The sequence below is a fragment of the Phalaenopsis equestris genome, unplaced genomic scaffold, assembly GCF_001263595.1.
Source record: "Phalaenopsis equestris unplaced genomic scaffold, ASM126359v1 Scaffold000347, whole genome shotgun sequence".
NCBI lineage: Eukaryota > Viridiplantae > Streptophyta > Magnoliopsida > Asparagales > Orchidaceae > Phalaenopsis > Phalaenopsis equestris.
Window position 1 is genome coordinate 274283 of NW_018164789.1, and position 26609 is coordinate 300891.

General features: G+C 32.5%; 1 protein-coding gene across 1 annotated transcript; it reads left to right on the forward strand.

The window, feature by feature from the left end:
• The first annotated feature begins 1354 nt into the window (after positions 1-1354).
• LOC110026019 (cytochrome c oxidase subunit 6B-like) lies at positions 1355-26609 on the forward strand. Its single transcript, XM_020726761.1, has 5 exons — positions 1355-1570; positions 13219-13446; positions 13575-13657; positions 13783-13864; positions 26329-26609. Exons 1-5 carry the CDS (start codon positions 1529-1531, stop codon positions 26380-26382), a joined length of 489 nt encoding a protein of 162 aa, XP_020582420.1. The 5' UTR covers positions 1355-1528; the 3' UTR covers positions 26383-26609.

A 26609-nucleotide genomic window follows, 5' to 3' on the forward strand; every position in this document is an offset into this window, starting at 1 on the left:
AACACCGCTCCTAAATACCTCCATACAATCCTTTCAAAATAACCAGAATTGCTCTTAAATAACAGAAAACCACAAAATCAGTAAAGCCACCAAATGAGTCAAGCATCTCAAACAACTAAACAGTTAAACCAGAAACCTGTAACTAAAAAGATAACAAAGAAACAAAATAACATAATTAATCTCCAAGAAAATGTGAGAAGGGGAGACATTATGTGTATAAAGAAGAGAAGCGACGAGAGCTAAAGAACAAGATCAAGTTTTTGCCCTAAAATCACCGAGACAGAAACATTGCAATCACCGCGAGGGTGAGGCAAAGCGAGGGTGATATCAGGGAAATGGAGCAAAATAAGGTCATTTCCATGAGAGTAGTGAAGGTTTTTTGCAACTGAAACATTGCAATCACCGCGAAACACATTACCTCACCCTTGTTCTACATTCTTTCATTCTGCGGATGAACGATAACAAATAGAAGGTGAAAATCTAGAGACAAACAGATAAAAAAACATTTTCAAAACAAAAAGTTGCGACACTGACACCCCAAACGGGGTCTAAGTAACCCCATGTAATTAGACCTAGATGAAGCCAAGTACGCTTGAATGGATTGTTGTGGACCATCGAACCAAAACAGACCAATGCACCATTTATGGGTTTAAATAAGCCGAACACAAGTGAACTTGGGCTCAGCTCCTGTTCAGCTCGTTAAAAAATACCATTGTTTGTGTTCGGCTCGTTTGCTTAACAAGCCGAACACGAGTTGTTCGATAACAAAGAGTCATTTTGAAAACTCTATAGGGGTGTAAATGAGCCGAGCTTGACTGAGCCCACACTGGGCTCGTGTTCGTCTTGTTAAAAAATATTATTATTGTGTGGCTCGTTTATATATCAAGCTAAAAAAATTTGTTCGTGTTTGGCTCGTTCGCTTATCGAATCGAGCATGAGATGTTCACGAATAATGAATCATTTTAACAACCCTAGTCACAAAGCTGTGGATGTTAAGGCTAGACTGAGATTTAAATCTTATTATTTGTAATAAAATATTTATTTAAATAAAATTTAGTATTTTTATTCTATTTCTAATTAGTAATTTTAATTCATTATATATCTTTGTAGTCTTGTAGTCAATTACAATATTTAAACTAATACTCATGATATATATTTATATAAATAATTTAATTATTTCAAGTTAAAATAAGTAAAACTATAAATGAATAAATTTTTTGTTCATATTTAACTCGCTTATATACCAAACATCAAAAAAATTACTAGTGTTGAACTCCTTCATATACCTAACGAACCAATGGGGACCACGACGGACTGGACCAAGCGGTTCAACAACGAGCCCTTTTGACAACCGTCCATTGGTTAAAGGAATGGCCACACAGACGGCAACTCTGCCAAAGAGATTCATTTCAGCCGGTTCTTCCTCACTTCTCCTTTCCTGTCTAAATCGAAGGAACAATTCGCTTCTTCAACGCTTTGGCTGCGCCGCCTCAATCTCCGGGATCCGGATAGCTGGAATTTGCCGGTCATGGAAGAACTAAAAAAGCCGATATTTGCTTATTTAGCTGAGGTTGGTGCCCACTTTGTCTATTGCGATAGGTCTATAGTTGGTTGAACATTTTGTTCCGGGAAGGAATTTGTATTGTGGATCTGATGATCGAATGCCTTAGATGATAAATCTTTAATGTGTGTGGTCAAAATCGTCCTAAATTGCTTAGCTGAGCGGAGATTAACGAAACATTCTTTAGTCTAGCTTCGGTGATGGGTTATTTTTTGGGATTTTATTTTTTTCCCGTACTTACCCGTATGTTGTAGATTTGCACAACCTGATTTGGGCAAAATGTAAATCGTGGTTCCTATTCCTAAGCCTTGCAGAGATAAAAATCTATCATGTATTAGTTATTAGAAAGAAGAAGTTTGTCGAATTGCTGCTTTTTAGGTTAGTAAAAATCCCTTTTTTATAAAGCAGAATTTAGGATGCATTGCACAAATTTTTGAGCGACTCACCAATCTTCATATTACCCGGAAAATCAAATCAGATGCTAAACAAGCAGAAACACACACAAAACATTAAAAAAAAAATAAATAAATTGTGGCCTTTACAGATCTCTGTTTCTGAATCCATTCAGAATATATGACTCGTCTCAATGAGATGACCAAGAATAACAAGATACCACCTTCATACTTTCACTCCCTCAAAACTGAGTAAGGAATCAATATAAACTTATTTTTGTTAATCACTTTTGAAAATTTTGATCTATTTTCTATTGTATTCATCTCTTCAAGTTCTATAAAGTAGTATATTCACTTGGACCATTCAAGATGCCATCAACTATTGTTGCCTTGGACCACCATTGGTTGCAGGGGTAAGCCTTGATCTTGATTGGTGTATTAGGTTGGCTTAAAAACAATGTGATCCTTTCATATTTTTTCATGGGAGAGTGTAATAAGCTTCAATTGTTATTTATAAATATAACGAATATGTTGGATTATTTATGATAAAGACTAGAATATCTTATTTAAAATCTATAAGCATACTTTCACTATGGCTCGTATGTGATGACATAAAAATTTTCATCATCATCATCACTGCTCAAGACATTCTAGTTGCATTTTGTCTTGTTGACGCCTCGTGTTGTCAGTAGGTCGTGATGTGCTTTGTGTCTTTTGTCTTATTGGGCTAATTTTTTTCTTAAGGCCTTGTGTTATGGGCCATGTGATGTGTTGGGTATTGTTTGTTGTTGATTTAGTATGTTTTTGCCAACTACCATGCATTGAACAATGATCGGTGTTAGGTGTTTGTAATCTATTGACTTCCACTTTTTTTATTAGTGCACCATTTTTTTCTTTCTCCTTCACCGCGTTTCTTTGAATGATGATGGTTGATGGTTGTGGCCATAGGCTTTAAATATGATTCCCTTCTACCTCTTTAAGAATGCAAAAATAAACATTGAAATAAAAGTTTGAATTTCTCGAGATGATCTAGTATCTAAGTTATTTTTTCGCAAAAGCGTAGGACTTCTTTAATTATGGTGATGCTTATACTTGGTGAAGGACTTTCAAGCATTGGAAGATTGCAATTGTGATGAAGATTTCTTGTAATAATAAAGTTTTTGTTATTTTGGTACCATGCTTTACTAAAAATTATCTTCTTTTTTCTAACTCCTTTTGAAAATTTTATCTATATTGTTTTCTTAGTGATTAGTTTAAAATAAATTCACATTAAGGTCTTTTGTTTGTAAATCATTCTATTTTTTGTTGTAATCTATCTGATTTAGCCATGTGGTTCTAAGATGGACTACATCCTAAAATCTATTGGGTGATGTTGCTCATGTATTTTATATTCTCAAGGAGCCATTTCAACAAGCCCTTCTGTTGGAGTGGTATCTTAAGCCCTTTCCCCATTGCAAATTTACTATTACCTTTAGTAGTTCATCTTCCAAGTCTAACCAGTCAAGATATCCAATGTTCCAAGGGTTAAAGTTGTGTCTGCATCCTCTAGCTTGAATTTCTTAAGCATTGCTAGCTTAATTTAAGTTGAAACTAGCCATTTTTCAAGTGGTTATCCTGTAGGTTTCTCCATTTGGATTATGCTAATCCCGACTAGCTGGATGACCAAGAGATTGATATTATCGAGTATGACCATGTGATCATGCTAATGATGTTGAGGAAGCATTGGATGGCTCACATTTGGCTTTAGTGCATTTTGTGCTAACTACCCTTTAAAATAGCATTTGATTGGAAACATATCAATTTCTTCCACAGCTACTTCACAAGTGAAGATACATCATGCAAACTTATAATTGATGATGGTACTTGGATGATTTGAAGTCAATAAAATTATTTTAAAGTTGGCTAAGCCGAAAATTATGAAACCCTGGGATTTATTGCTCTTTACTCGATTTGTGTGATGAGTGTTTAACATCTATGCTATCATTGAATAAGAACCCTCTTAGATAATTTTTTATGAGTGTTTAACATTTATACTCTTGTTGAATAAGAATTCTCTTAGATAATTTCTACTGACTGCCTTACCATCCCATATGAGGCTAATCATCTCTTATTTGAGTTACCTCAATTTGTGTTATGAGAAACTCTCTCCTCTGAGGAGTGTCCAACACACCATTGATTTAATGCATGGATCCTACTTGTCTTCCAACACACCATTGATTTAGTGCATGGATCCGGCTTGTCTAACCTACTCATTTTTAAATAAACCCACCTAGCTTAAACATTAAATTGATGATATACTCTATAAGGGGGTTTCTTTTTTTTGGGTGAGAGCCTATCCCCTTGTGTTTTTAGACTTTTCTTATTCCTTGAAAGGAAGAAATATGGTTCTTATGCATTGATTATTTGTATCTTGGTGGGATGGCATATTTGATTGAATGGTTGGAGTCGTGATATTTTTTAAAATTGTTTTTTGAAGTGGATATAAGCAAATTAGAATATGCAAAGGTGATTGGTGGAATATCACTTTTAAAAACGAAGATGGCCTTCTCGAGTACTGATTATACTTTTTATCTTGAACACTGCATCAAACACTTTCTTGTGTCATGACATGTGCTTAGACCTTTTGTTGATGTCTTTTTAATCACCTATTTTCATGATGTCATGATTTTCAACGAGATTCATGATTTCAACATTTTTCACTACTTAAGAGTGAAGACAAATTTTTAGTTTCTTTGCCACAATAAAACAATATAATCACATGAAGAAGTGCGCATATTGATGAGATTTTTAGTGATCTTCTAAGTATTTGTGATTTCCAAAAAAATTGGCTGAATTGATCCTACAAATAGGATTTTAAATGAGCCAAGCTTGAGCGAGCTCAGACTGGGCTCGTGTTCGGCTTTTTCGAATTATATCTATTCAAATTAGTTTGTGTTAGACATTACTCGTGAATCTTATGTCCGTGTTCGACTCAATTTACCTTGCTTTGTTCATGTTCGGCTTTTAATTCAACCTCAAACTCATTTACAAACTCAATTCAAGCTCATTTTGAGCTTTAATAGCTTTTTATCTCGCATCGCCTCGCCTCGTTCAAAATTTTTAACAAAGATTATTAAACATGTTAAATTATAGATAAATAAAGTTTAATAAATTAAAATAATAGTATTAAACTCATATAGATGATATTTTCTAACTAAATAAATCAATAGAAGCATACACAGCTCCCTTCTTTTCAAAGCCACGTCCTTTTGGAACTTTTCAAAAGAATATAGTTTACATTTACTTCTAAAGAGCAATTCTAAACTGAAGATTCCCATTGCGGGCCTAAATAGTTTGACGGTAAAGTGCTATTGTTTAACGGTTCTTTCTTTTTTTTTTGGAAGACATACATAGCACTCAAAACCTATGTATTTACATATGCAATAGCTAAACTTCATTTTTTACATGTATATACCACTCTTCCAGTGAGAAAATGTGTATTTAAAAAATAGGTCTTTGATATGTAAATACATAAGAATAAAAGTTAAAAAGTGGCATTTTTATGTGATATGAAATATTTGGGTGTTACAAATTTAAAAAGCAAACTTTAGTTGTTAGATATGTAAATACATAGGAATACCATGCCCCTTTTTTTTAATTTTAGATCTAGTTCATACTTTTAGATGTTGGCATTTCACCATTATTCAATGTAGTTGACTTGCCTATGTACCAAGATTCAATTGGCGACATTTTGCCTCTCTTTCCTCTGTCTGTTTCATCACCGCATATCTATCTCCTAATATGTCAATGACTATCTTTGTATATGTCGATGTTGCAGACAACTCATTGTCATTGGTATTACATTTCAGATCAGCTTCTTAATGATTAGATTATTTACACTACTGATTGTGGAGTTCAACTCTACTTAGTTTGATGGAAAGGTCCCCTCTTCAGGATTGTTTGTTCATATTTGAGGAACTACAACATTTATGCTCCCACTTATGTCTTGAGTACTCGATCTTTATTCAATATAGTTAAATTATTTGAGTCAGGCTGTGTTGATTTAAAACCTTCTAGTCCTTCATCATCTTTGTCACTTTCATGTAGCCTGAATTCTGTGTACCTAGGACATTCTAGTTATTTTGACTGTATTTTCACTTTGTTGGGCCCTTTTGTTATTATGTCATATGTATTTTGGCCTGTCATGTTATAGGGACTTTTTTATGTTTTGACCCTTGTGTTATGGGCCACCATGCTTTGAGTAATGATGGTCGGTAATTGTGCGAAGCTTAGAGAATCTTTTGACTTCACTTTTTCTTACCTCAACACAATTTATTGGCTTTTTCATCTTCTTTATTTGGCTTCACATTTCTTTATTTGACTTCCTTAGGCTATAAATATTAGTTTCTTGTACCTCTTCAGACTTGAAAAATAAATTATGAAATGAACTTGAGTTTCTTTACTTGTTCTTGTTATTGTGTGCTTTCTTTGTTTAAGACTTGAAGTGAAAAGATTTTCTGTGAAAGTGGTGCGTATTACTGGTGAAGGATTCCTAAGGCTTTGAAGATTGCTATCTCGAAGGACTCCTCATATCAACAATTATTTGGTTTTTTGGTATCATTCTTATTTGTATTTTCACTTCCTTTAATTGACTTCCTTTTGAGGATTTCATCCATATTGATGTCTTAATGGTTAAATCAGATTTAAGTTAAAATCAATTAACATTAAGATCTTTTCTTGAAAATCACCTTATGATCTGTTGTGTTATGAAAATACTCCATTGAATTTAGCTAAAATTTTGTCTTTTGTTGTGTTTTTTTTTTTATTTTTAGTAATTGGTTATTGATTTTCTTTCCCTTAGTTATTAAAGTTTTAATTGAATTCTCTTGTGAAGATCCATGCATAGTCCACTTCATCCATTATCATAATGCACTCATAGTTTGTCCTATATCAGTATTTGAGTGCTTGTGATTGAGGAATAGTAGTTTTCACTCTTGGAGGAGCCCATATTATTGGGAAAAACCTATATGCGCTCCATCTTCTTTGAAACCTATTATGGGTGTGACTGAGCCAACTTGAAATTGACTCATTAAAGAGTTTGCAAGTTGAGAACGAGCTCAAATTATTCCTCATATTTTAACTGATTTGGAATTTGACCTTAAAGAGGCTTGGCTTGTTGGCTTGTGGTCAGCTTGAGTATTTCCTAATCTTTTTCTACTGTTTGATTTAGGGAATTTAATTCTCATTTTGGCTCGACTAATCCATCTCACAAATTCCCTTTTTTTTTTCCTACAAACTTCATTGGTCATGTAGATGCTTTATCTATTGAGTAGCAGGTACTGTTAATGCCTTTTCCAACAAAAAAATGAGCTTCTATCACATCTTCTACAAATGTTGTTAATCTTCTTAATGCCTCCTTTAGCAAGTAGTGAGCTCACATTGCGTCATTTACCAATGTAGTTGGTTTTGTCGTTGCCTTTTCTAGCTAGTTGTGTGCTTTCATTGCCTCTGCTGCAAGTGTTGTTGGTCCCCTTCTCCAATGAGCAGCTAGCTTCTGTTGTGGCTTCGCTTTTGGGATTCTCGAGCTAATGAGTCAAGCCCAAGCCCACTATTATTCTAACCAGCTGAGCATGAACTCACCATATAAGCTAGAGAAATTTGAGCTTGCCATTGGATGGGTAAGACAAGTTTTAATTTGTTGTGACTCAAGCTTAACTAGACTTGTTTACATCTTGTCTAATTTTTGCCTTTTTAATTTTTTTGTAATTTGCACCACAATCTTGCTTGTGTTGCAATCATCTTCTTTAAGATATGTGCAACAACCTTGCTTGTGCTATAAGTATCTTCTTTCAGGCAAGTATCACTTCTCTTGCGTTGAAGGCATTTCCTTAAAACCATATGCCATAATTCTATTGCATCATTGTCATTCCCACATCCAAGCCTAGGAAGTAAGCTTCTCACTTGGATGACATTTGTCCCTTTTCAACACTTGGATGACATTTGTCTCGTTTCAAGTCCTATACCACAATTTTGCTTGCATAGTTGTTTTAGCCACATCCACACCTACTCATAAGCTTCATTTGCATTGTAATATTCTCCTTTTTTTTTTTTTGAAAATATTATAGCCACTTTTAAAGCCTAAGCTACAACTTTGCTTGCAATTGCTGCATCTCGACTTAGATCACAACCTTGCATTGCCCTAACGATCTTTCTTGTGACTCACCCATGACCCTAATGCTGCATCACAACCTCGCTTGTATTATAGCCTTCTCTTTCACAATATACACGGCAACCTTGTTTGTTTCATAGTTGTTATTATATTTATGTTTGCGTAGAAATCTTGCTTGCATTGCAACTATATTCTTGTAGACCCATGTCATAACCTTGCTTTTGTCATCATCGTCATTATATCAAGACTGCATTGCAACGTTGCCTGTGCTATAATTGCTTAATTGTTTTCTTCAAAAGCTACATCTCAACCTTGCTTGCGTTGTAGTTATCATCTCTTCCATATCTGTGTCATAATCTAACTTAGTTTGCGCTTTTCTTCTTCAAGACATTTGCATTACAATCTCACTTGCACCACAAGCGTCCCTTCAAAACTTATGCTGCAACATCACTTGTCCTATAGTCATTTTCTCGTCTAAATATGGAAACGGTACAACTTCATTTGTGTCACAATTATCCATTTTTTAAACTAATGTTGCAATAAATACTGCATTATTGTCATTGTCTCCTTCTAGGTGTATCTTGCAACCATGCTCATGTTGTAGTTTTTTTTTTTTTGAGGAAGGAGCATTATGCGACTCCGAAGCTATTGATAAAAAGTGAAATTACAAAAAGGAGGGAGGAGGCACCCCTGAAAACTAAATAGCCAAAAATACAGAGCACGCACCCCTAAAGAGTACACCTCCCTCAGTACAACGCACCTCAAAATCTCCAAAAGGTTACATACAAGTAAACCCCAAAAATCAAGCAAGAAAAGTTAATCCGAAAAAATTCAGAGACAAAAGAAGTATTGGTGAATCGAGAGCTTTTAACCAGCAATGTCTTCATCTTCGAAGTGCAGATCTCCAGGATAGCAAAACAGTACAGAGGCTGAAATTCCAGTATAAAGCAACCGGTTGTGCAAAGCAGTTGAAGCGTGAAATAAAAAGATGAGAGCCTTAATGTAGATGCTATAGATAGCAGCAGCCGGAAGGATATATTCACCAGCAGTTTTGAGTAAACACCAACAAAGAAAGTAACCATTAAAAACATCATTGTTAAAGAAAGCAGAATATAGAAACCAAAGGTAACTATCTGCTTTACGGAAGCAGCAACAAGGAGACCGGAAGGCCTCCAAAGCTGAGGAAAATACAATTTCGAGGAGCAGCCAACTCTAACTAGATCATCACGCAAGAAACCCGTCCAACAAAATCTTATATAAGAAGGGAGTAAGCACCAACAAGGTATTTCGAATGCCTCAATGAGAATAACAAAAACCATCAGATTCGGGCAAGCTTCAGCAAGAAGCCCCAAGTGTCTCCCACAAATATAGATAGAACCATTAAAATCATCATTGCCGAGAGAGACACGACATAAAATCCAAAATCATAACACAAAATCAAAATATGGAGGTGCAGCCAACGCTATATTTAACTGCATGAAAGAAAACAGTCCAGCTAAACAAATATAAAAGGGAGATCCCTTCAGAGAGTAAAGAAAAAATAAACCAAAACCTGAGTCAAAACTAGGCTTTGATATACGACATATCATGTAAATTACCATTTAGAAGTATCCTTAAATGCTGCGAGGGAGTAACATCAAATAGCAGGTTAGCAACTTCTTTATCTTTTCAAGCCAACCAATCCGCAGGAGAATTACCTTCTCTATAAATAAAAGACATATGCATAGTAATATGATGCTTATTCATGAGATCCCTAATCCTGTTTAATGTAACAAGTATATTCCATTTGGATCTCGAAGCCCTAGTAAACTCATCATAAAGGATTTGTGAATCAGTTTCAACAATAACTTTAGTCAACTTACATCAAACCACCACCTGTAAAGCCAACAACACCGCCTAACTCTCAGCCTCAAAAGGAGTGGAGGCATAAATGGGAGCTGCAAAAAAACATAGACAATGTCCCAAATGATTACGAAACACCCCACCAGCCGCAATGGAAGTTCAACCTCCATCAATATTAATTTTAATCTAGTCCAGAGGAGGGGGTTGCCACCTAAATACTGTGGCCATCCTACCCACCCTTGGCTTCGAGAAAGACAAATTCAAAATACGACTAGCTTTATTAAAGTGAGCAAGAATATGACTGACAGTAAGTGGAGCAACATCAGAACTTTCATATTTGGTATCATTCCTGGCAATCCAAATGAACCAGAGCACCACTAAAGGAAACCACACCAAATTTTTATCAAAATGTGTAGCAGCTCTCCAAGTATTAAGATACTCTTCAATAGAAAACCTATTATACCAACTAATATGGAAATGTTGCCCAAGAGTATGCCATATTTCTCTAGCAAAGGCACAATGGAATAAAAGATGCACATTCGTTTCCTCATCCTGTTTACACAGATGACATTGGGAAGACAAAGGTGGCCGGCAAGTGGAGGAAGCGACGCTAGTGAGCTGGCGTTTGCGGGCGAGGAGCGACAGCCGGTGGACTTTGACCTCGAGTGGGGGACACACGACAACCAGAGTTCGAAGCGTATATGGCATTGCCGCTCATGTTGTAGTTATTGATACATTGTATTCTACATTGCAAACATTGCTTGCGCTTAGCAATAAGACTTGCATTGTAACATAACTTGTTCCACAGCCATGTCCTTCTAGAATATGTAACGTCTTACTTATGATTTAGTTCTCCTCAAGATCTATACCATGAACTTGTATTGCAGCTATTTAATTCTATTTAATTCAAAACTTACATGACAATGTCGCTTATGTTCCAGAGCCATGGCACAACCTTGCTTGCACTACAACAATCTCTTTCATGGTCTACATAACAACACTGCTTTCATTGTAGTCATTGTTACATCAAATTATATGCCACAAGCTCTTATAACATAAGAGTCTCTTTTAAGACTGGTGTTGCAACCTTGCTTATGCTGCAATTATTTATATTGTAATCTTGCTTGTGTTGCAGCAATATCCTTCCTGACCTTACTTGCTTCATAACTATGATGCACATATACTTATAATTAAAGAACAGTGCAGTTTCAGACACATATCATACAAGGAACGTCACCAGCATGTGCTGGAGACGACATAAAAGCATCCAATTTAAATACTATTTTTAAAAAAATTGCACACGTGTGATAAATTAATGAGTTAAAATTTTTAAAAACTATTTTAAAGCATATCTATTTTTAATTTTAAAATATTAACGAAATTATTCTATTTTTTATTTAAAATTTAAACTTATCTTGACATAATGCAATTACTTTTTTTATATCATAACAAAAACAATACCTGTGGATGTCTTAGCTTTTAAAAATTAACATTATTAAATTCCTTATTATTTATTCTTTATTGTTTTTAATATTTTGTTTATTTAATTTTTTTCTTTTTTTTAATTTTTTATTAAGAAGATTTACATACAACCACTCAATTCTTATGCATTTACATATCTAACACATAAAATTTTTACATATATATGTCATTTTACTTATGTATGAAAGGGTATATTTAATTTTTAGTTAAAATAGTGGTACTTTAGATGTGATATGAAATATTTTTTGTGGTTTAAAATAAAGTTTGGATGTTAGATATATAAATACAAAAGAAATGGATGGTGTGTATTTAAATGCCCCTTTCAATTACAATGTTGTGTTCGACGCATATCCGTGTTTTATATTTTTAATAATAAAAATTTCACTTGTATGTGTCATCTTGTTTCTCTGTATTGTCGTGTCTATATCCATGCATCATAACATCATAATAGTCTCCTTCAAGACTACAGTACAATCTCACTTGTGCTAGTGTTGTCTCCTTCAAAACTTACACTCCAACCCACTTGTGTGGTAGTCATTGTTGCATCCAAATTGGCGCCACAACCATCTGCTTTCAAACTTATGTTTTAATCTTGCTTGCACCAAACTATTGGCCATACCAATGTCTGTACTACAATTTATCTTGTGTCATATAGCCTTCTTCCATACGACCTACATTGCAGCCTTACTTGCGTTGTAGCTACCCATAACTTCTAGACTAATACCACACAAACTTATGCGCGCTGCAATTATTTTTCTTAAGACCTATGCCCGACCTCACTTGTGCTGTATTCATTGTTTCTTTCCAGCCTTATGTTGCAGCCCCACTCTTGTTATAGCTGTTATTGCACCCAGAACTACGTCGCAGACTTGTTATAATAGGTTTTGCATTCATGCTTACAACATAACACGGCTTGCACAACCTTGCTTGCATCATGTTCAAGGAGACATACCATAACTATCGTCAGCAAGGATTACAAAATGATCATATTTGGGTATGATGTAGCCTCTGTTTTCAATTACATCCATAATATTCACATTTGATGTGCTGAGAACCTAATTTGGTGTGCTCCGCTTTCCCTTTTCTTACTTCCCAAGGGTGTATTATATAAAGTCCCTCCATTTATTTTGAAATGAGTCACCCTTGTATCAAATTTATACTAATAATGGATATTATTCAAATGCGCTATACACCATGTTTTTTTCACCCACGTGTTTCTTACATAAGAATTCTTGTTTCTAGCTCTCTTTCCTATCTGGCCTCTTGATTTTGTAATGTTATATATATATATATATATATATATATATTAGGCTGATGGAGATTGACCCTCACTTTATTAGCTCTATTTCTCGCGACATGGTATTTTGATAGAATAATTTAGTTACTAACTTGCATTGCCAATAAGCATTCTTTACTTGAATTACAGATTTCTTAGGTATCAATGCCCTGTTTGGTTGTTGGCCTAATGATTTCATTAGAGGTGGAATCGCTACAGGGTTTGTCTTATAATCTGAACTTCTTAATGGATGATTAATCCTACAAATTATCTTAAAAGATTTACAATGTTCATCAACTCATTTAATTATGGGTTTAACTATGTATTGATGTTGTATAATCCTAGGAATTGTCTTAAAAAATTTACAAGGATCTATGAAGCAGAAGAAAAGTAGTCTTTTGTCAACTGAGAAGTAGATTTCTTGGAAGTTTGGAATGACTGTTTTTATTTTGGGGAAAAATCAGTGTCATCAGACTTCATAATTTATTTTAATGTGAACATTTTTTTTTCCTTTCAGCAATGGTCTCTGCTAAAAGCAGTGCCGACTCAGAGAGAGTCTGCTACTGAAAGTATTAATGATGAAAATTCTGTTACTGTTACTCCCGATACTGTTTCCACAGAGAAGACTGATGACGCCCCTACTGCTAAGAATGATAATGATACGGCAGAGGAAAACAGTAGAGCTCCAGAGCCAAAAGAGTCGGAAGAAGAAGAAGCTGCTGAAGAGGATAAACCAATGATAAAGGTTTAAAATTCTTCAAGTGATCATTATTATTATTATTATTATTTTTTTTTTTTGCATTTATTGAGCTGTGAATACTGCAATATTGGTCGTCTACATGATAGCATTAATGTTATATTTTGTTTTTGCAGCTGGAAACCGCTCCATCGGATTTTCGTTTTCCAACAACAAATCAAACTAGGCATTGCTTCACTCGATATATTGAATATCATAGGTAATGGCATGAAAGGTGGCCTTATTAATCAATTTGTTTTACTTCATCAGTTCTACTATTACACTATGGATGTGAGATTGTGGTATACTTCCCGAGTCTTTAATTTCAATGGAATATGCTTTCAGGTGCATAGCTGCTAAAGGAGACGATTCTTCTGACTGCACCAAGTTTGCGAAGTACTATCGGGCACTTTGCCCTGGTGAATGGGTATGCTCCTTCCATCAGCTTCCATTAAGAGCATCATTGAACTCAATATTTATCTTTTGAATTGCGTTAAGAAATTGTTTTTTCTTTCTTCTGTGTTAAAAAGTGTTGTGTCTTCGTAATGCAGTTTAACAAACAACCAAAATCTTTAAATTTGGTTTTTATATATATATATATAAAGTGTGGTATTTGAAAATACCGCTCTCTATATCTGCTAACTGTACCTTTAGGGATCGGACCCGAGTCAGAGGGTCTTACGACCGACAATGCAGCTGCCTACCAACTGCCATCCTACACGCAGATAAATCTATATATAAATATGTACGTGTGTGTGTGTGTATATATATATATATATATATATAGAGAGAGAGAGAGAGAGAGAGAGAGAGAGATCGTAGTAGTTAAATGCAAAGAAAATAGCTCATATTTGTCTTTTAGTTTCTTCGAATCTTAACCATTTAAACTTTGTAATGAATGGTGAAAACTGTGTGAGGATAAGTGATGTTTATCCTTCTAAATATATTTCAGCCTTGCAATATCTATAACATTAGTATCAATCATGTTTTTAAATAGTTCATATATTTTTTTTCCCTGAACATTTTAACCCACATCTTATTTTAAACTGAGGCCTAGCGCACTCACCCAATGGCTATGTATATGATACATATCATCATCATCATCATGTTTTTTCTATTCGCTTCTATTGTCCGTGATGTTTTCCCTGCAACTTTTTTGCATGCTAGGAAGGTTTCCCGTTGAAGGATTACAATTTGAGGAATTTGAGGATCAAATCATTTAACAAAAAATAAATAAATAAAGGGAATTCAAGAATTACAAATTGGGGAATTTGAGGATTGTAATTTGAGAAATTTGAGGATCAAGTCACTCAACAAAAAAAAATAATAATAATAATTAAAAAAGGGGAAATTTACATTATACCACACAATTCTTATTGCTTATCCAACACCTGAATTTTCATATTTATAATTATAATACTTTGGTCAGATAAACCTATGCATGAAAATGTGCATTTCACTTTTAAAAAAAAATAATAGTGATATTTTGGATGTGATGTTAACGATTTGAATGTTATGGATAAAAATGTGAAAGTTTACGTGTTAGATATGTAAATACGTACGAATTGTGTGATATTTATCTAAATACCTCAAAAAAATTATCAACAACAAATAGAAATTAAACTTCATAAAACATGAAATATATTTTGAAGCATGACTTACAATAACATTGAGGAAAATTTTTCTAAAACATCATAAGAATTCGACATCACAAATCAAAATATTTTAATAACGGAATAAAGACAATAAGGCGTATAAATTTCAAAGCCTAATAAATTTTCTTAGTAAATCTGTGCCTTCACGTCAAATAAGATAATCAAGAAGATAATGATTGACCTTGTTTTTAATCTAATTATAAATCAGGATAAAGTTGACATTATAAATCAAAATTATATCATTAGGTGAATTCTTTTTTTAATTAATCACAACAAGTTGGTACCACGAATCAAAATATGCCGTTAAGAGTAGAACTATAATAATGCATATAAATTTCATAGCCCAATAAATTTCTTAATAAATCAATTCTCTAACCTTTTATAATAGAATCAAGAAGCTAATAATTATCAACATCTTCAATGTAATCATGATTCTTCCCTTGTCTCAGTTGATAAAACTTGGTTTGTAACTTGTTAAAAAACATTCAAAGAAAAAGAAAATTATACATGAAGGAGTTTAGCAAGAGAGGGAGAATCCAAGTATGCCTTTCTCATCAGATAATCGAAAAGAGAGTGTACAATGAATAAAAAGCAGTGTCTAATGAATTGCTTAGGGCTTGTTTGGGATTACTTTTGTTTTTGCTTTTATTTTAAAATCTTTTTTGTTTGGTGCATTTTCTGAATGTTTTATTCTTTATTTTTAAAATAAATTAGCTTATTTTTAAAAACAGTTAAAACATCTAAGAGTTTGTTGTAGTGTTTTAGAAACTCCTATACATGTTATATCATTCCAAACATGTTTTGTTTTAAATAAAAAACATAAACAAAACAAAATAAAAAATAAAAAGTATTCCCAAATGGCATACTTTTCTGTATACACTAAATTTGGATTTCCTAATTTATAAACAATCTGATGAACTAATCAATGCAACATAGTTCATAAAGTATCAACAAATTTGTCTATACAAATGCAGTGAGTAGAACAAGGTCCACACCAATACGATCACAAATTTAGGAAGTGTGGTTTTAATAATTATCAATAGCGTAACCTAAATTGTCTTAGGTCAGATAAATTTTATTATAATCCAACTTTCAATGTGTCTAATATGTCTGTGATTTTAATTCATAAGTTTGCGTCTATTTCTTGGATTCTTTTTTTTTTCTTTCTTGTGAATCAACTTGTAATTCTCTATTAGATAATTCTAGTAACTTATTCCTGATGAGATCGTGCTGGATAATTTGATTGTATAAGCTATTGGCTGTAGATTCAATAGATATCTTATTTATCGACATGACATTTAATTGTGATGACTCGCATATTCTTTTATATGAAGCACAGAATTTATATCTTAATTTGCCTGATAACTGATGGATATCAAATGTTATATTCATCAATGTTTAAGTTGTCCTAACAAACAAATTTGCTAGAACTTTGTGTTTATTCTCATCAGAAGTATCACATCAAGCTTTGAACTGAGCAAAGTTTATTTGTTTTCATTTGTTGATGAATATTTATGAGAATGACGTGTTCTCTATTAGTTTGATTCTTAGTATTAAGTCGATGATTTGACCTATTTTAAGTAAGCTTGTTTTTTTTTGTGAAGTCAAAATTGGAATTCAAATTGTGTGATTTGACCTATTTTAAGTTTCCTATAATGTGGCTTAGTGGGAGGTTGTTGCGATTTCATCGTGCCGCCATTTATTGAAAAACCGTGGTTTTGTAGGTGGTGGCGTATATTATATATATGTTTTTATGAAGCGGTGGCTTTTGTTGTTTGAAATTATTGTGTAATAATCTATGATTTTTCTCATTGTAGTCAAATTATGGTGTTCATTTTTAAGAATTTAAGATTTGAGTAATTGAGAGTTTTGAAATAAACTAAGATTTGAATTATAAGAATTTCTACAATTAATTTGAGCTAATTTTGTGCTTCACTAAACTATGGATGATAAGTTTATGAATAGATGATTTGAAACATTTAATTTAACAGTATAACCTAATAATATATGCTGAAAAGGATGATATTTTGACCTTACAAATTTAATTGGCTGAATTATTGAATAAAACAAAATAAATTTTATGATGGCATTTATATGGTTAAAACGTAAATTGACTCAGGATACTAGCCAAGCTCATGCATGTTTACTTGAAGTAGATTCCAACCGTAACTTATTCTCTTCAATGTTGATTTTAATAATGGCGCTTATCAAATTATTAACATCAAACTTTTGGCATACCTCATGGCACAATAAAAAGCTACAGTTGAAGTATCTGCTTGTGATAACAAAGTTGATGTTAAAGTTCTTACTAAGTTTATATTGGGTTTAGATAATTTTTGTGAATGACAAATCATATCTGAGGAAGTAAAATTAATAGGACAAGTTAAAATTTATTATATGTGCATGGAGAGACAGAGAAAGTTTTGAAGGGAATCTACTATCACTATCGTTAAAATGAATAATAGACTTTTAAAAATGAAATACTTGCATTTGCCATATCGTAATAGTTTGTTTGATGAATTAAAGAACCAAAATTGTTATGAAATAAATGAAGCACTTCAAAGAATTTTTGTTGGATTATGAGATAATTAAATATCCAAAAACTACATTTTTTTTAATTTTTGGTGTACTTTGAAACCTAATACTAAGGGTGATAACATTGCACCATATTGCATCACTTAGCATGTTTTTTCAAGTTTTAATAGATTTTGAACAAATGTTGAAGTTTTCTATGTATACTAAGGGGTTGTTTGTTTGTTTGCTGAAAAAGGAATGAAGTGTAAAAAAAATACAATGTAAAAGTAATGCATTGTATTTGAAATATTTTGGAGTTGTATGGTTTAATGTAAAGTAAATGTAGGACTTTACATTTTTTTGTTTGAAGAGAGACAAATTTATTGTAAAATGAGTCTGTTAGTAGCGATGCTAGTGATGTTGTCGGCAAGGTGGCAGCAATGTTGAATTGCTGCTTATAGCAGGCGGCAATGGCAGGATGCGGGTGGTAGGCCTGGCAGTGGCTAAGGGCAATAGTAGGTGGGTTGTGGGTGGTCAGAACGGCGGTTGTGATTGTGGTGACGACAGGTGGCTGCTAGTAGTGGCTGGTGGTGGTGGTTAGAGGCTGTTGCGGCAGCAGTGTCGAACAGTGGTGGTCAGTTGCAGCAGTGCAATTGTGATCATGATGGGTGCAGTAATCACTACAATTTTCAACATATTTAAAAATCACCCAAATTTAACGAATTTCAAATGCACTCAAAATAAACTGCTGATTGCATTTGAAGTTCACTACAATTTTATATTGAATTTCTTTTTCCACCAACCAAACAACTATAGTTACACCTTCAAAGAAATTTTAACTTAAAAGAATTACATTTTTTAAGAATTGATTTTGCATTTATTAAGATCATAAAATCACACTTTTTAGATTTAGGTCTAGTTTGGGCCTGACATCATATGCGATAACACTTCGCCATATTCAATTACTTGAGGAAGTTTTTCAACTTGCATTAGACATTAAACAAATGTTAAATATTTTTTATATTTATGAGTTACTATATATTTTGACAATGCATCATTTCACCAAAACAATCAAGTTCATTCTATTGTACTTATTGTTTTTAAAGGTATAATTCTATAATTAGCAAGGATACTAAGGGAAAATAAACTACACCTTTATATTTTAAAGAATTGGTTTTGTATTTCTTAAGATCATAAAATCACACTTTTTGTAGATCTATTTTGGGACCTGACATCATAGGGAGATAACACTGCACCACATTCCATTACTTGAGCAAGTTTTTCAATTTGCATTAGACTTTGAACAAATGTTAAAAATTTGTTATATTCAAGCGCTACCATCATTGCATCAAAACAATCAAGTTCATTTTGTTGTACTTATTGTATTTAAAGGTAGTAATCCTATAATTAGCAAGGATACCAAGCGAAAATTAAGTACTTCTGCATTTGAGCCTATGATTTTTTCCAAGGCATGCATCAAGTTCGTTATTGTGTTTGGTAGTAAGAATCCCAATAGGAGTTTATGTATAAAATGTTAAAGAAGATGATGAAATTAATGATTTTGAAGATTCTTGAGGTTGGTGAGAAGATTAATGATTTTGAGGATGCTTTAGTTGATTACCTTTTTTAAACATGGAGCGAAACCTTGCAAACTGATGATTAATAGTGAGAATTGCATAAATGTTCTGTCTAAGTCTATGAGAAATCATATGAATTTGAAACCTAAACTACTATTAGAATCATATAAGGTTGCATAGTGTTTGCTGTGATTACTATTCAAGTCAAGGTGTTGGCAAGGCGTAGAGCACACATGCCTCTTGAATATTATTAAACAAGTATGACAGAGAAATGTAACATGAGAGAGAGAAAAAGAAACATAATCGAGTAGGAGCTTCAAAGTCTTTCAGAGTTGTTCAATTAAGACTTTGTTTGAGGTAGCTTCTTTTTTCAAAAAAGCTCTTTTAAAAGCAATATTAGAATAAACAGTGATATAAAGTGATAGTTACTAAAGTAATATTATTGTTTGAATATTATTACATGTACTTTTTTATTATTAATGCCTTTATAACCTTAATATTATTAAATTATAACCTCGATATTTTTTTAGGCACTACTTCAAATAGAACTTAAATCGTGAAATTCAGACTATAAATTAAGAGAAGCATAAAATGTCCTGATACAGTTCACTGTCATAATGGCATTAAAGCAAGTCAAATTAAAGGGTTGAGAAAAAAATTAAATAAACGTTCTATTACATTGAACGAATCCTTCTTTTTCATCCTAAAACTGAATTACCCCAAATCACAGCAGTCTGAATTCTCCAATATTTGAAGCAATCCCTGTTTACGGTAACCATCATAGCATTATAGCACCAACAATCATTCGACGTAATAAAATTTAAGAATATAAATCATTGAAATCGACATTGATTGACTATTCCAAACACAAAATCAATAGAATTCAATAGGGGGAAAATAGATTAAAAAAGAAGTTTGTTTATTAATTAATGAGAAAACCACAAAACCAATTACCTGTTCAAACGAGAGATTCTTCTTTGCGTCACCAACAAACTCTGCAACCCTCTTGATGGCGACCTCAGGAGAATTGTAGAAGCTATTGATGGCCACAACGCGGAACCCACCTTGGAGGAGATGCAACACTGTGTGGCTCCCTATGTAGCCCGTCATGATTTCTCAAATGTTTTGGTATCTTGCTGTATATTGTGTGTGCAATAAAGCTGGAGAAAGGATTTTCATCTGCAGATAGCATTCCAGAACAATTTTTTGAGGAAAGAGGACGACCATTTTCTTGAGAACAACCTTGAAAGCTGGACCTGCTAGTTAGAAAAACCTATGATCTTGAGTTGCATGTTCAACACATGTAGGGATGTGATTGATTCTAAGATGGTACAATTTTTTCAAGGCAACACAGAGATAAATAAAATACACAGAGATAAATAAAATTGGCCTTTTTTTTTTTTGCATTTTTGAGATTAAATATTATTTAGTCAGTTACTTATATTGATGGCATCTAGTGTAATGTGCTACTCGCAATCTTTACATATGTTTTTGGGTAGATCTTCTCTTTATGATTTGGATGTTACTCATTTTGAGGCTAATAAGAGAAGGGTAATTTTAAGACCTAAAAGCTAAAGAGCAAGGCTGCATTTGCAAAGAATCCTCTAGTACTCTTAATAAAATGAAAATATCTTTGTATGTTTTGAATAAACAATCATTTGAGAAAGAGTATGCAGTATGGGTTAATCTATACTGATTTTGATTGATTGCAAATACATTAAGTTCAGAATGCCTCCTAATAAATTACTGTTATTGAGGGATATATAACATGCTATTGAACTAGTTTCTAGACTGTCTTTGCCTAATTTACCTTGTATAGGATGAATCCAACATAATATGCCAAACTTAAGAGGGGATTTGTGAAGTGAAGCATAAACCTTATGTTGTAGCTGTTTCGCTTGCTAGTATGAAAGACTGGAGTTTGTTTATGTGTAGATTGCAGTCATAAATAAAATCACCATTAAATATAAGTTTAATAGACCTCGTTTGAGTTGTATATTAGATATGATATATTGTGTTGCAATATTTGAAGTTGATTTGAGGAGTGGCTATCATCAAGTTAGATTTAGGGAATCTGATGAATGAGGCATTATTTTTGAGATCAAAGATGGGATTATATGAATGATGATGTTTTTTGAGTTAACAGATACACCTAATACTTTCATAACAATAATAAATGATATCTTGCAGCCTTACTTGGGAAATTTTTTTTTATTTACTTTAATGATATTTAAATCTATGGCAAAACATGATTATAATTAGCTACATCTTAGGAGAGTTGTTGAGGATTTACAAGAAAAAATGTTGTATTTAATTTTGAAGAAATTTATTTGTTAACTTCATCTGTGTTTTTCTAGGATTTATTATATATGCAGATAGTATAACTATTTTAATAATGTCAAACCAATTAATAATATGACAAAACATAGTAATATTTTTATGATAATCAGAATTCTCATTATTTGAGTACTTGTTAAGATAGCAAGTGGTTTAACTCTAGATTTAATTACTTTTTTTTTTTGAAAGGAGAATTTAGTTAGACTAAGTTAGCTAATTGTGCTTTTACGAAGATCAAAGAAAGACTTATACATGTACATGTGCTTATTGAAGTATTTGAGATTTCTCGTATTACTCCTATTGTCAGTATTAGAGGATTATTAAGTGAAAAAGGACATTCCATTGTATTCTTTAAAGATAAATTAAATAAATTGGAATGGGAATATTCAAAGAACAATATTACTTCTATAATCTATAACAATTATTCATTATTTGTGATGAGAATAAAGGGAGCATTTATGTTGTTTACATATCTAACAATTGAACTTTCATATTTGCATACATGACACTCAAATCCTTAATAGCTCATCAATAATACCACTATTAACAACTTTTTGAAAGTGAAATACTTCTTTTCATGCATAAGTTTGTGACACCAAAGTGTTATAAATGTAAATATTAAATTTTAGGTGTTTGACATGTAAATGCATAGGAATTGTGTGGTATTTATGTAAATTTCCCAAATAAAAAATATGATGTGATTTAATGTCGACCATAGTTCGATAATCTACAAAAAATAATTCTAGAAATTCAAATTATATCAAACTAAACTAGAAGTAATCACACTTTTATTCTGGTTATAAATTTAGAGTAATGAATGAAAGTATGATGGAAGAGATCACTTTGTATACTAAAATTAAGTCTCATGCCCATATAAGAAGAAAACCGCACCCAAAAATCTTCAATTCACCCTTTTTTAATGACCATTCTCTCAAAATTAGAAGGAAGAACATATCCAACTAAAATTTTCTCGAGTAATTGATTGTTTCTTATGAAAAAGAAACCTTTCAAAATACCAACTACATGGTCAAAGTAACCTGAAAATTGTGTTTTTTTAAGTCCCGAATCTCTTCTGCAATCAAATAAACATGTTGTTGGCAAATCAGGCAATGATGGAAGCCACCCACAAAGCTTGGGACAAGTGTGGCGGATAAAATTTGCTCTTCCCATCTCAAGTTAGGGTGTCATGCTTGAGTCACAAAAGCTGTGGTTAAGTCATTGGAGGAAAAAAGTATTGGGGTGGTTGAAGAGGATGGAGCTGGGAATCACAATCAAGAAACCTATGAACACAGGTGATCAAGGAGGAAGAATTGGGAATTTTAATTGACAGTAATTTAAGCAAAGTCAATCATTTTGGCTTAATAAAACACCTTCAATGAATTGATTCAGGTCCTCTTTACATATCAACTTTTATGATAAGTTAATATTCTAGGCATGTACATGAAAGCTTATATTGAATTATAACTCCTAGCAAAATAAAAATAAAACTACTAAAATCAAATGTAAGTTTAGGTTTTAGCATAAAGATTTTCATTTTAATGATTATAAACATTAAAATTTGCATTGAATTTATTTGTATTAGTAAAAATAGCCTCTCACGAAATGCCAGTTGATAATTTTCAAATAGATTTGGGCATATATTTACTGTACTTTCGATAGAGAATCTCATGAATTATCATAAGGAATTTTAATAATAAAGAATAATTTAAGGCAGTATCATGATTAAAATTTAGATAAATTGAAGATTACTTCAGCCCAAAATTTTTTTGGAGAATTTCTAAGCATTGGTCCAATACATTTGTATAATTTTATATGGTTCCATTTATCTATTTCTTAATTTATAAGGGTTCTATTAGAAAATCTTTCAGGGTTTAGATTTAACTATTATTATATAACTTGATTTGATTTCCACATATTTCTAAATCACCTTTTTAGTAATATTTTAATCACCAAGTTTAACAGTAAGTATCAAACAAACAAATAATTTCTAGAAAATCATGCACATGATTAGTGGATAATGCAGTCTGATATAATGCTAATAAATTGCCAAAATTCTTGTATGCTTCTTAATGACCCCATTATAACTAATCCAACGGAATAGATGATGAAAATTTAAATTTGATGTTTATTAAGTTTTATTAATTTTTTTTCTGACAACCAACTAACCGCACAAATTTAACATATTTTCTTAGAAAACCTTAGATGCAAGATGTTCTATGTTATTTAAATATTAGTTTTATGAAGCTATAATTAGACATACTTTATTGTATTAGATTGAGTATTAAGCAATAAAAAGATCACTGCTCGTTGAGTGGTGAAAATACAAATATTAAGATATATGTGATAAAATGAGGAAGTATAAGTTAATGATTTATAAGGCACTATTGCGATGACATCTATGGAACATAAATTAGTTGAAAATAGATTTAAGCGGTGAACTTGTACAATGAAAGGTAGAAAATGCAACCATTAGATAGGTAGATAAAATTGATATTGAATGGAACGGAACCTAAGGTATGCTTTTTAAAATAATTTGCAAAGAATATATTTAATACATCAAGCAATTTTCTGCAAGATTGATTGGAAAATAAAGACTCAAAGTTGACCCCAATGACGTGTATGAGGTTAATGATGATCAGGCTGATGATTATACTGATGCAATATTCCACACTTTTTTGCCAATTTATTACAAACAGTGGTAGGAAGGATAGGGGTATGTAATTTTATTAAATTGTGTTGGTCCCCTTTCTTAAAGTCATGAGATGAATTCAATTCTGATCACAGTGCTAATAAAGTAAACTTTGTTGTTTATTTCGAAGTTTAATCTAAATGATTATGGGTTTACTTGGTTACAAGTATTTGAAATAAATGTCTATTTCAAATTAAATGTAAATTAAATATGTTTATTGTTTTTTTTCCTTTTGGGGACGAACTCAATTTTGTGTTTGGTTGGCTGAAAATGAAATATGTTATTACAGTTAGGATGGTAGCTTGACAGATGCGCAGATGATGTGGACTGTGACAAGCGTGGATTCAGGGTTGGAATCATGTGAGGATGGTGGATTCATTCTAGTGCTAGGACAGCGTTGTCTTGTGGGCCCAAGGCTAGTGACAATTAGTTGAAGTATAGCAAGATTAAGGACAATGATGTTGTGGGGCTTGAGGCTTGTGATGGTAAGAACAGGGGACGATAGTTCTGGGCTGGCAATGCCCTGCAGGGTTGTGTAGGGTTGTGTTGGTGAAGATAAGATCGGAGGATCAAGGCAAATGCCATTTTGGGTTGTGAATGGCGATAACTGTGAGTTCTTTGCCTTTGGAGTTTGCCTTATTCGGGTGATTTCTTAATTCATTACAAATGGGCATGTTGGGGATATTCCAACTGCCTCAACTACTTTCCATTCATTTTATTTCAAATCAAACACCAAAAGTTAATATCCCTGCATTTCTTTTACCCTTCACTCTTAATACATCACACCAAACCACCCCTAACAAACTTTGACAAACATTCATGTTTCAAATTTATCTATATCTACTTTTATAATCCACCCTTGTATTTTTTGCTTCTTTTCCCTATTGTACTATTGCACTGCCATGCCTTCTTTTCAAGGTTTGTGAATATTGAAAAGATCGCTAGAAAAAAAATTATTTTATTAGTAACACATCTAACTGTTCTTTTTGGAATAACATTTATTCATATAAATTTTGTATTTTAAAATTTTCTAATGCGCTTGCGTGCACCAGCAAGGCTTACAAAGTATTTGTTAACTTAAGTGATGGAGAAATAATAAATTATTTAATTTTTAAGTCACCATCATGCAATAATGATGGTCATGCAAGTAAAAGAATAAGCATTTGGTATATTCTCATATAAAAAATGGATCAGGTTGTATGCATATATCATTGTTGTGCGGTTGGAACTATTATGCAAAAGCTGGAAGTTGGTGTTATTTAGGCATCCAATATGCTTGATATTTATTTCTTAATGTACTTTCATAAAAATGTAAACCAGTTAAGAGTTAATTTTTGCCTTCTGCTTATATATAGCCAACTTGAATGAAGATTTTAGCAGAGAATAATATGAAAAATATAGAAACTCGTCCTTAGCATCATTATCATCAACTTCATCCCAAATACTTCCTGTCTACTTTAGTAATCTATATGCTCCATTTAATGCATATTGATGTTACATTAGTTATCAAGTCTACTTTATATAATAATGTTCAGTATTTTCATCTAATCAGCGTATCATTTATGTTCAATATCCATGTTTTCTTTATCATGCATCACTCAAGATTCATAAAGCATAAGCAGTCTAATAGTAATTGTATGTAATTTACCTTTTAAGTTTTCGTGCCATTCTTTTATTGTATTATATTTTTGAGGCATTTCTATATTTTAATCACACGATCTCAGCAAGCTGTATCCTCATATAATAATTTTTTCTTCTATGTAGTAGATCAAATATATCACTTTATGTTGTAGTAATGTTAATGAATAATTACCATTTGAAAACAGGTCGCACAATGTGCCTAAATAATATAATAATTGTGTTGTTATGCTTAGTTGGAATTAATGCTCCATGATGCTTTGGACTTCAGATCGCATTAGGTTTTTGCAGACTTCTAATTGATGGACCCAAGCTTTTGATATATGATTCTTATAAGATTGCAGAAAGATTTCTGTCAGTTTAATTTTTTTGTATAATTTTTTGAGAAATTTCTGTCAGTTTAATTTTCATGGTTATAAAAGAGCAAAACGTGATTTTGGTGCAGAAAGTAGTTATGATATGAGTTGGTTTGTCTCTGCAGATTGAACGATGGAATGAACAGAGAGAGAATGGAACCTTCCCTGGTCCCCTATAGATGACTACTCCAATGCGAATGGGGATTATGGCCTCTTGTTTACCATACCAGGCATAAATTGATGGAGTGATAGAACTATTGAGGCTAATATTTTGAGATTTTTGAATAAATATATATTTTTATATTATTTCTGAGGCTTAGAGTGTCAAGACATGAATAATGGACGCTTCCATGCCTGTTTACTTTTTTTATTAATATTTCAGCCATGATGCTCAATATTGTTTGCA